The sequence below is a fragment of the Xyrauchen texanus genome, chromosome 40, assembly GCF_025860055.1.
Source record: "Xyrauchen texanus isolate HMW12.3.18 chromosome 40, RBS_HiC_50CHRs, whole genome shotgun sequence".
Taxonomy (NCBI): domain Eukaryota; kingdom Metazoa; phylum Chordata; class Actinopteri; order Cypriniformes; family Catostomidae; genus Xyrauchen; species Xyrauchen texanus.
In genome coordinates, this window is record NC_068315.1 from 25,029,388 (window position 1) to 25,041,095 (window position 11,708).

The 11,708-nt window shown below is 41.3% G+C and overlaps 1 protein-coding gene across 3 annotated transcripts; it reads right to left on the reverse strand.

The window, feature by feature from the left end:
- Positions 1-3,261: 3,261 nt before the first annotated feature.
- LOC127633905 (uncharacterized) lies at positions 3,262-11,265 on the reverse strand. 3 transcript variants are annotated; one of them, XM_052113281.1, is made up of 3 exons: positions 11,150-11,265; positions 10,919-11,022; positions 3,262-9,777 (listed from the first exon to the last, which is right to left on the reverse strand). In XM_052113281.1, exon 3 carries the CDS (start codon positions 9,674-9,676, stop codon positions 3,848-3,850), a length of 5,829 nt encoding a protein of 1,942 aa, XP_051969241.1. In that variant the 5' UTR covers positions 9,677-9,777; positions 10,919-11,022; positions 11,150-11,265; the 3' UTR covers positions 3,262-3,847. The 3 variants fall into 3 exon arrangements, with proteins under 3 accessions (XP_051969241.1, XP_051969240.1, XP_051969242.1); XM_052113280.1 differs by having other exon boundaries at positions 10,919-11,231; XM_052113282.1 differs by lacking the exons at positions 10,919-11,022; positions 11,150-11,265 and having other exon boundaries at positions 3,262-9,495; positions 9,584-9,662.
- Positions 11,266-11,708: the final 443 nt, after the last annotated feature.

Sequence of the window (11,708 nt, forward strand, 5' to 3'; positions counted from 1 at the left end):
GCGTCCCTCACCCAATGCGACATAGTCTGCTTGGTGGCTGCCGCTCGCCTGTTGCGGCCCCCATGGCAAAGGAATAGTTGCACTGATTATGTCACTGGCTAGTGCAGTGGACATAAGTCTGAAGGGCAAGGACTGGACAAAGTCTGTGAAGTCTTTCCTGCTCCGGCGTTGTAAACTGCGTGGAGCAGAAAGCGTTTCAGAGTGACCAGATGTACAGTCGAGAAAGGAACCTTAGGCAGGTAGCCAGGATGAGGTTTCAAAATTGCTTTAGCCATTCCTGGGGCAAAATCTAAGCAGGCTGGCACAACAGATAGAGCCTGTAGATCCCCAATTATTTTTAGAGAAGTAATTTCCATAAGAAAAACCATCTTGAGAGTCAAAAGTTTATCAGACGCTGACTCTAGAGGTTCGAAGGGGGTCTCAACCAGACCCTCAATGACTATTGCTAAGTCCCATGAAGGGATCCTGGTCCTAGCAGGAGGACTGAGTCGCATGGCTCCATGAAAGAAGCGAGCGAGCAGAGGACGTCTCCCCAATGGCACCCCGTCAATCCAGGCATGGCAAGCCGATAGAGCGGCCACGTAAACCCTGAGAGTGGTGGGGCATGTGCCTGCTCACAATTTTTCATGCAAAAAGGTCCAGAACTGAAGCAATCTGGCTGTTAACTGAATCTGCATTATGTGCACTGCACCATCTTTCAAAGACAACCCATTTATTGGCATAACGTCTTCTAGTAGAGGGAGCCCTAGCACTTAGAATGGTCTCAATAACTTCAGGTGAAAACCCAGTGTCCCTCAGTTGGTACCCTTCAGAGGCCACAGCTCGGGCCGTGATGAAATATTGTCCCCTGCATCTGGGACAGAAGGTCCCTCCTGTCCGGAATCGCCCAAGGCGAGATGTCGAGTAGAGACATTATCACCGAGAACCATACCCAGTTCGGCCAACGCAGCGCTATCAGGAAAAGGCAAGACTCTTGCTGGCGAACTTTGGCCAAGACTCCCAGGAGCAGAGAAACCGGAGGAAATGCATACAGGCACATTCTGGGCCATGTATGTGCCATCACGTCCAGACCCAGGGGGGCTGAATAAATAAGAGAGAAGTAGAGGGGACATTGCGCTATTTGTTGGGAGGCGAAGAGGTCCACTTCCGCTCTGTAAAATGTCACCCAGATTTTGTTCCACTACCTCGGGGTGGAGTTTCCACTACCCCGTCAGTATTTTCTGTCTGGACAGTAAATCTGCTCCCACATTCAGGCATCCAGGGATATAAACTGCTCTGATTGACAGGAGCTTGCCCTAGGCCCAAAGGAGAATCTGCCGTGCCATTCTGTTGAGCTGGTGTGAACGTAGACCTCCTTGATGGTTTATGTAAGAGACTACTGCTGTGTTGTCCACCCACACCAAGACATGGCAGCCTCTGGAGGAAGTATTTCAGAGCCAGAAATACCGCCTTAAACTCGAGGCAGTTGATGTGCCAATCGAGCTGATGACCCTCCCATTCCCCTTGAGCTGGACGACCACTTAAGACCGCACCCCGGCCCGTCAGGGAGGCGTCTGTCTTTAGCAATTTGCAACGGCAAGATGCACCTAGAGTGGGATCCAAAGTGAGGAACCGGGGTCTGAACCACATTGAAAGGGTACGAAGTTTGTGGCGCGTAACCCTTATCTGCCTTAGGGGACTGGCCCTTGGATGAAATCCCCTGGCTTTGAGCCACAACTGAAACTGTCTCATGTGCAGAAGGCCCAAAGGGATCACCGAGGGCACAGATGCCATGAGACCTAGTATTCGTTGATACTAGTGAACAGTGCAACCTTGGCGGGGTGATAGAGCTAGGCCGAATAGAAGAACCCGATATTGGAAAGCTTCGCCCCCGAAAGCGAACCTCAGGGACTTCCTGTGTTGTGGCAGAATTTCTATATGAAAATATGCGTCCATGAGATCGATCGTGACCAATCAATCATGATGTTGGATTTGAGACATGACCGTCTTAACAGTTAGCATCTTGAACTTGAACGAATTGAGCGATTCAAGCCTCGAAGGTCTAAAATCGGACGTAACCCCCCACCCTTCTTGGGAACCAGGAAATATCTGCTGTAGTAACCTGACACTTTCTCTGGAAGGGGAACATGTTCTATGGCCCCTGTGACCACGAGATTTTGGAGTTCTTTCACAGTAGAGATGCTTGTTCCGGTTTTGGTACCCTTCAGAGGCCACAGCTCGGGCCGTGATGAAATATTGTCCCCTTGTTCCGGTTTTACAGTAGTGGAGACCACGCCATTGAAACGCTGAGGACGGCGATCGAAATGAATTCTGTAGCCTTTTTCTACTGTTCTTAGAACCCACATAGAAACACCTGACAGTTGCTTCAGCGCTGCCAGGTTCCCTGAGATGGGTATCAATTTTGACACTTCCTGTTGATGGGATGTCGAGTATTCTGTGTCCTGGACTAAGGCAGAAAGCAACGGAACACCCAACATTTTGCTGGAAACCTCTAACTCCCGAAACACCTGCACTCTGTCCAGCTGTGTTTGAACGCAAGAAAGTGTCTGCTGTCAGTGTGGTTTGTTGCCTGCATGTTCTGTACAGCAGGAGTCGTGCCTACTGCCCCCAGATCACTAAGACTCGTAAAAACATGAAGGTGGTAGGCCTGCTTCAAGCATAAAATTCCTTACTACGGTCCGATGTTTCTATGGTATACACAGTATAAAAATAGCATGTTATTTTTTTATATCTAATTTATCGCACTGAATTAATGTGTTAAATCGACAGGCTTAATTGAAATATGTCAGATTAATCTACATTACCGTGTGAGAGGCAAGATGCAAAAGATCAAAGATGTCCATTTGGCACGTGTGCATAGACTAAAATAAAACAATTGTCTGAGCGTGCACACTGTCTAACATACTGTCAGTATGCTAAAACCTTTTAACCTCCAAATTCATCCCCTTTGAAGCACCGCCACTCAAAATATTACAGCAAAAAAATAACTACAGTAAATGGGCCCCCCTCATCACAGGTACTGGTTGTCCCCACATCCCTAGATGACAGCCCTGCCCTGACTCATCCTTAGTTTCAACATGACTCTACTGCAGTTTTAGTAAATGAGCACTTCACTTTCAGAACTCATCCTATCAACCACCTGGAGGTGCCAGAATAGCATTGTAACTGGCTTAGTTGGATGTGATTTGTTGGATAAAATAGAAAATATTATACAGATGTAGAGTATAGATGTAGTATACAAACAGAAATGTGCTAGTTTATGATGCTTTTATTGGAATGGTTAATTTTCTGAAGCAACAATCTGATCAAATTAATTTATTTATTCATTCTGAAACGCACCCCTAAAGTGATGCAGTCATTTGCCAAATATACTATTTTAAGCATATAAAACACTCACATTAATCTAAATTTTTACAATAAGTTTCTGCTCTCCTGTGAAAAATACTGTGGACAAGTATATCCAAAACTCAAATACAAGATATATCAAAATATTCTGTTACATGGCATTTTGTCAAACATTTTTGTGAAAGCAAAGGTACTTTCAATACGTCATAAATTAAAACTTAAACCTCTTGCTTTTATAAATTAGACAAGTGCTTTTAACAGCAAGAGAAAAATGATTGACTAACTTCAATAAGAATAAAACATTTACAATCACTGTCTTGTGTACAGCATTAATACAACACCAAAAAAAGTCCCATGTTTATTAAAATACAAGTTCTCTTGAAAACTATCAAATCTGTTATCTAAAAATAATGCAAATCCATGAATTCTGTCTTCATTCAATATCTGGATCATCCACTGGCCCACACGGTCTATTTACTATTTATCTCATCTAAACATGTTTTCATCTCACACTGTCAATTTCTTCTTCAGGTGTGTGATCTTGTGTCGTATATACAGACTCAATGTTAGGATGTACCTCTTTACTATGCTTGTGATAAAAGTCATCCTGCATTTGTTTCTTGTTAGGTGTAAAATCCTCCAGGTCATCAGGGGGAATGATAGATCCTGCAGTCCTAACTACAGGTTTCTGTGATGGTAAGGATGAGACAGGCACTGGAACAAAGCCATGATATACCACAAGTGGTGGTGTGTTCACAACATCCAATGGCTGGGCTTGTCTTACAGCAGCCTCAGGAGACTGTACTTGCAGTTGCACATAACTTTGTGTTTCCGGGTCAAAGAAAGTTTTAGTTTTGACCTGTACTGGCATGTCCACCAGAAATAATTGTCCTGAGTCAGGGTCCTGTAATAGCTTCCTCTGGGTGAATGGGAAGGATTGTGTCACAATATTGGTAGTGGCTGGTGCGTAAGAATGATCAATGCTGTTTTTTCGCAAAGGTAGCACCTTTGGAGTAGAGTGATGCAATCCTTCCTTTGATAACTCATCCCCAGCTTTGTCAGTGCTTTTAGGCTTGTTTTCAAGTTTATCCCTTGAAAATCTATTCAAACTTTGAGTCCTACGTTCCAGTTTTCTGGGTGAGTGTTTCTCATTGCTTCGACCTAATCTGTCAGTGTTGTTATTTGTATTGCTATTTTCAAAATTATCCATGTGGTTTGATTTGTGATCTTGTCGTTTCTCAGAGCTATGACTCTCTGAATCACCAGTTTTGCTTGTTTGTCTGTCTTTGCCTTTGGTTGCATGTTGTAATGTTTTACTGGGATCGTTCGCTACCGTGTTTTGGCTCTTGTGACCACTGTGATGTCTAGCATTTTTATCGCTTCTTTGAGTTTTGGGCTCAAGTGTTTCATCAAGGTAATGTTCACTATGTTTACTGCTGAGTTGGTCACTGCTTCGTGGCCAGTGTTCTAATCTGTCACTACGTACTTTGTCAGTGCTGTGGTGCCTCCTCTCAACTTTCTGTCTGGCACTTTTGTCGGTGCTCCTGCCTTTACGTTCAGATTTGCTGTTAGCTTCAGCTTTTTGGATCCTCTGTGTGGCAATCTTCATGGCACGCCGTAGAGCCTTCTCGGATTTTGGAGGGACGACAGGTGGCTTATTCTGGCCATGACTGTCATTTCCACTGCAGACTGAACCAGATCTCTCACTGGGTGCCTTGAAACCCTCTGCATCCTCTGCCAGTGCAGTGCTAGAGATGTTCTCCTCCATTGTATCTCCAACGCTTGTTGCACAACTGTCCATCTTTTCAAATACAGTGCTCACAGCAGAATCTCGTTCCTCCTCCTCAGACACAGAGATACGTCCAACTGATAGCTTTCCATCCTTGACTGCATTGAGTTGAGATGCTGGAGAGGACAAGAGATGCATTGTTGGTTGGGGGCTCCTGACCACTGGAGATTGCACACAGTCCTTGAAGACGTCCAGATCTTCCTCACATTTCTCAAATGCATTCAAGCACTCTTTCTGAGATAATTGTTGATCCATCTTGTGTAGATCCTTGGGTGAGTTGTGACTGTGCGATATTTGTGTGAGGTTCTTAGCAGACTCAATCAAGCAGTGTACCCATCCCGTTTTCTCCACATCATCACTTGGTGGAGAAACAACTCTGTCAGAGACATCTGACTCACTTTCCTGATTGCTAAAAGAACAGGAATCAATTTTTGGCCTCTGGAAATCCTCAGATTTTCCATCTACTTTTTCTTTCACATCACAAACCTCTGTTTTACTTGAGAAATTTTCTAGTTTTGACTGCGACCCCTGTTCTGATTTGTACAATAGGGAGAGTTCACTTGAGTTTGAGGATAGACTGCTGTGATGTGTTTGTTTAAGATTTGATGTAGAAAAGGACTGCGATTGTCCAATGTCATGTTCTGTAATACTGTCCTTTTTGCCTGTCTCTGCTTTGATAGACTCAAAGGACAAAGTTGTCCCCTCGGTAAGTTCTTCCTCATCTTCACCCTCACTTTTGACCCTTTCTGAGCTTGAAAGTCCAAGAAGTACATTTAAAAAGTCTTTAACGTAGCTTTTGCAATGACTTTTAGATTTGTTCTGATTGTCACCCGACTCTTTCAGACTTACAAATCCCTCTTCCTTGGCCTTTGTTCCATTTACCTTGTTATTTGGTATTTCTTGCTTGTTGTTTGTGAGGTCACTTATAACTTTTTGAAAGTCTTGGGTGTCATCATGTTTCCTCTCTGAATCAGATTGTTCCTGACCTTTCTCTGATACTTTGGAAGGGCTGTCAGACATGCTTTCATTCTCTGAATCCATGTCTTTTTCGATAATAGAATATGTTTCACTTTCAGGACAACTGACTGTGAGTTTTGGTATAACAGTTTTATGTTTTATTTTGTCTTTTGCAGCCAGTTCATTGAGTCCTTCTACTGACTTATCTGAATCATCTACATGCAGACATTTATGAACATCTTTGTAGTGCACCCCACTTTCTTTGTCATATTTCTTTTTCAGGGCTGATACGTTTCCTCTCACTGGGCCTTGATTCTTTGATTGACTTGGCTGATCTTTGCTGACTTCCTTACATATAATTTCCTCAGTTTTGACCGATGCGTTACCTTGACTTTTTAAGTCTTTATTGCCTTCTGTCTTTTGAACTACTCTATCATCCCTCAGACAATCACTTCTCCCCCTTCTTGGGGGTACCTTGGGTTTATAGAAACTTCCCTTTTTCTTAACACCTAATTCTTCCTTATACTGTCCCAAAATCGGAATATCTCCACTTTCCAAATGATCATCTCTTTTTGTATGCTCCTTTGCATGACTTATATTTTTATTCATCAACGCTTTCTCTTGGTGTCCAAGTACTTTATCACCCTTGCTAGCATTATCTGTGTTCCTTTCTTGATCCCCTATGTACAATGAACTTACACCATGTTTGGCCACCTCCTCTGACATTATTTGAACAGTCTTGGCACTTGTTTTAAAAGCAGATACACGTTTTAGACCTTTTCCATCTTTTGCGTTTTTCTCCTTTTCACTCATCGTGTTCATACCCATCTGTTGTTCCTCTCCATTGATGGTTAACTCATGACCATCTTGTTCTTTTTCACAGCCAACTCTATTCCTGTCATTGATTGAACCTCCTGCCTTACTTTTCAATTTCTTTTGTTCTCTTTCAGCAATTACTTCCTCTAAAGCTACTTTGGCTAGGTTAAATTTATCTATGACTATGTTATCTTTCTTTAAGGGTACAGTTGTCTTTTTTGGCACCTGTTCCATTGATGCAAAAAGTGCTCTTTTTCCAGAAATGTTTCCCTTCTTGGAGAAAGCCTCAATCTTTACTTGTTGCTCACTTTGAGTTTCTAAAACACTCTTTGATATGATACTGTTCTGGTCTTTACCTGTAGTAGCCTCAGTTCTGACATTAACACTTTCATTCAATAGTGGGCCACCCACTTTGTGTTGAACAATTACTTTATCTTTATGAATGCCTGTGTTATGTTCCTCTTGTTTTATCTCTTTTGTTTTTGAATTTTTGTAATGCTTGGACCACTCATCATTATAATTTGTATCCTTTATATCCAACAACACTTTGTCTGCACTAGAGTCACCATCATGGTCATTATCATCAATGTCTGTACTTACAAATCTCTGACTTTTAATGTAATTGTTCTGTCTTGCAGAAAACATGTGCTTTGCTCCTGCCAACTTTCTGTTAGGTTCCTTTTCTTTGACAGGGCTTTTCTGTTTGCTGACTACTACATTTTTTAACTGATCTTTGGTTTGACTTCCATCACAAATGGCTTGTTCATCAGGTTTTGTTAAACTTACATTTGGGCTTATTCCAGACTTGTTCTCAAGAACACTTTCTCTATTTAAACTTACTGTGGGGTTTTCAGTCACTGACTCTAGGGGATTCATTTTGCCTGGCAGCGCTTTAATGACACCTTTAAATAGTTTACTTGGATTATTACTCTCTGTATTATAATGTTTGCTGTGCTCTTCATATTTATCTGTGAAAACACAAGAGCTGGTATCAACCACAGTTTGAGCATTTGCTCTGATGTTAATGTCCTCAGGACTAGCTTTTCGATACAACTGTAATGATGGGTATGTTGCCTTGTTAGCGGCAGGGCTCCTGTTTGATTTTAAGGGACTTCCAGTTTGAAGCAGACTTAATGCCAAATAGTCATCTGGCATACCTCCATTTGCAATTCCTTGAGAAAAACAACTTTGAGTGTCTGCAAATTCCAAAAGGGGACTCATTGGAGAGATGATGGCTTTTTGGCAAGCAGATGAAATAGATTTATCTTCTGAAATATCTGGAATTTCATGCAAATCTTTTGAAACTATCCCCTTGGGCAGGGGAGACTCTTTGCTTTGAACTACTGAATCCAAACCTTTAAACTTGGGCGGGCTATACATTGTCTTAACCCGTTTTCTATTGTCCTTGAGATTGAACAACAAGTTTGATGCAATGGATTTGTACCCCTCTCGCTTAAGCTCAGGTAATGGATACATCTCTCTCTCAGGGAGCTGTGGAAATTCTAGGGCAGTTGGAGAAAGCACAGCTTGCAGTATATCTGAGGTCCCTGTCCCATGTCTGGAGGGTATAACTGGTGTCAAAAGCTGTGAAATACTGAAAGGAGTTGAACTAGTGGAGGTCTGGTCCTCTATTGTCTGCACCTCTTTTTTAAATGGTGTTGCACCTCCCTCTTCAGGATTTGACCTCTTGCAAACTGGTATGCTAACGAGAGAATGCCCCACTGGAAGAGCACTCTTTGCTCTGCTTCTGTTTTTTCGCCAGGGGACACAAGGCTCCCCCTTTTCTGAATTACATCTCTGTTCAGCAGTAAGCAGAGAAGCCTTACTTGGAATATTGTACTGAATAATGTGCTCTGTCTCTATCTTTGGTTTTGGGGGTACACTGGCTGGAGTGGATTGTACAGACTCAAGTTGTGGCTTAGATTGATGAGTCTCTATTTGTTTGGGGCTCTTTTCAAAGTTTTTTCCTACTGACCTGGGGAAACTTAATTTATAGTGTCCATGTGCTGCAGCTAATTCTTTGTAATGAGGCGAATCATACCATTCTGGTGACCTATTGCTTAGCATAATCTCTGAAATGTGCTCCTGCCCAGTTGAGAATTTATTAAAATCCCCCCATGACAGGAATGGGCTGAATTCACTGTGAAGGAAAAAGTTTTTGGAGTTCAGTTTTCTCAGTTTGTTGTTTTTGCTATGTTTACTTCTAGAGGATTTTTCTGAGGGTATCGATGCATCCTTGTTTGATTTTTTGGCAGACCCTTTCTGAGCTGATTTGAAGTGATTCTCGACCATGGAAAGTTGTTCCGCTGCCAAACTATGATGATCTGCAGAAAATTCTGTGAGCTCCTTTTGGATGCTGAGTAGAGCAGATTTGTCCCATGAATCACCATTTGTCATCTTAGTATCTTCACCGTTCTTCTTAGCCTCAAACACTGCAAAACGTGACGAGTCTTTGGAAGACTTATTTGATCTACTCAATGCATCATTCATGCCATTAAGGGGGTAAGAATTAAGTTTCTTGACAGAAGAAAACAAGCTCTCTTGGGTCTTTTTTGAGACCTCCTCCACCAGTGGCTTGTGGCAGCTGACTGGAAAAGGAGAGAACTCTGAGTCATTATAGATTGCTTCATCTCCAATACATAGACTCTTGAAAGAGCGATCTGTCAGACTCATTACCTCCCGATCTATTTCATCCATAAAGCTATCAAGATAACGGAGGTGCTGCATGCTTGTTTTGTGGCTTGTATGCCGCTTCTCCTGGTTGCTCATGATGAATGCTTGTGCCCAGTTCCTTCAGTCTGATGCTGAATTACCTGTCATGACATTTCTTGCAGTCATCACCAAATATTGCCCATTACATTGTGATTTTCCTGCCATAGAAAAAAAGAGAAAATAATTTGCTAGACAACAGTGAAAAGCCAAAAGTCAGTCACTTTAAAACAAATAACCTTTATATTTAAGAACAAAAACAGTTTATTGTTTTGACCTCAAAGGTGGGTGGTTAACCACCCGTGCCAAACACAAACTATTTTTAGAAGGCGGCAGATGTCTCTCTGCCTTTTCACATACACAGGCCACCTACATAACCCATTGCAATAATTTGGCAAAACAAATATATATTTACATAAATAAATACATAAGTTCTTAGAGGACCTATAAGTGTTCTGTTCAACAGATCTGCTTTCAAAATGAAATACGTTTTCAACACTGTTCAAAATGAATTGATATATGTACAGAAGAGTACAATCACCATGCATTCAACCAAAACAATAGTTTTAAAAGGCATTTTATAACAGACTTATGAGTCTGTGATCCAACATGTTTGTTGAGTTATTTGGACTTCAAAGAATATTAATTAGTCATCATTAATTAACCATTTTATTGTAGCAGCTGCACTGTGTGGGTAAGCCGGGAATAACTAATTAAAACATGTGTATCCTCTGACCTGAAACAAGCACACATCCACCACAGCTCATAACATCATAGAAAGGGGATGTGCCTTAAAAGTGCAGATTTCATACTACATGTGTATGGCAGCATGGCAATTTACACTTTTGCATAACTCTTGAAATGTCATCTCATTTTATATCGTTCAAATGCTGACCAAAGATAAATCCCTTAAAAACTTTATGAACACTCAAAGATATGTACAAAGTAGCCAAGAAGATTTGGAAAGCACACATTTTTTCCACTGCCCATTCCATATCAACTTGCAGTCAGAGTAATTTCCCACATCTGTTACATTATTTATGTGAAGCGAAGATCTACAGTATTGTGATCTTCTGACTAACTTCAAGGAAAGTTCTTCAAAATAACAGGCTGTTTTCCATGAAATTGTGAAAACGTGAAATAGCTTAACATCTTAGCTTTATATTATTTTTAAAAGGAAAATAAAATAAAAAAATTCAAACAGATATTCTGTTAGGAAAATATTCACTATCAATGAACCATATTCATTTTTAATACAGCAAAGTAAAAGCAGAGCAATCTACTGCAGAATGTCCTCCTTACCTTTTTTTGAGGTTACGCATTTCATCCTTTGACAAATCCATAGGAATAAAATGGTAACATGACGAATCCTCACAAATCCTTAAAGTAAATTTTTCCCAATCCACCTAGTGAAGACATACTTTTCTGTTACTCCATACAAAAACACTATCAAAATGCTCTTCGCTTGAGCATTGAAGCTTATAGTAAAAATCCATTTTCAAATAAGCACTGAAAGAGTAGAACTGAACGCACCCTACAGAAATAGTTGACGGCAAGGCCAGAGTTGTAACACAGGAAGGAGTTAGTGAGTGCAAATATCTGAGTGACTGTTCGGTGTCAAGTGGGCGACAGATGAAATAGAAATGGTCATCTGCTATTTTGGTACTAGTAGCATGAGCACCATAGCTCTAGTCTATACCTCCCAGGTCCTACAAAACACTGCAGCATTTTCCTTCCATTGGACACATGGGCATGTTGCTGTATGGTTGCTGGGGTAAGTAGGAGTTATTTGTCTCTCACAAACAGGGGAGGCAAATATAGCACCTTGCATCACCCAGCAGTGTCACCAAACTCAAAGTGTTTAATGAGTGGCTAATGGAATCTGATAACCATGAGACACGTGCCCAGTTTATCACTCATGTTGCCCACAATTGTTAAACAAATTCAACTGGTCTCTTTCTAATACTTATGTGGCTGAAGCTGGTCAAACTAAAAGAGGAAAATAGATTTGTTTATGCTTTCTTGCTCTTTTATTTTTTGACAGAAACAGTACAGAGAAAGAAAAGGAAGTTACTGGGGAGAAAATTGGAGA

Bases quoted from the DNA above. Each gene is read 5' to 3' on its own strand.
- LOC127633905 (XM_052113281.1), bottom strand. From the start codon at position 9,676: ATGAGCAACCAGGAGAAGCGGCATACAAGCCACAAAACAAGCATGCAG.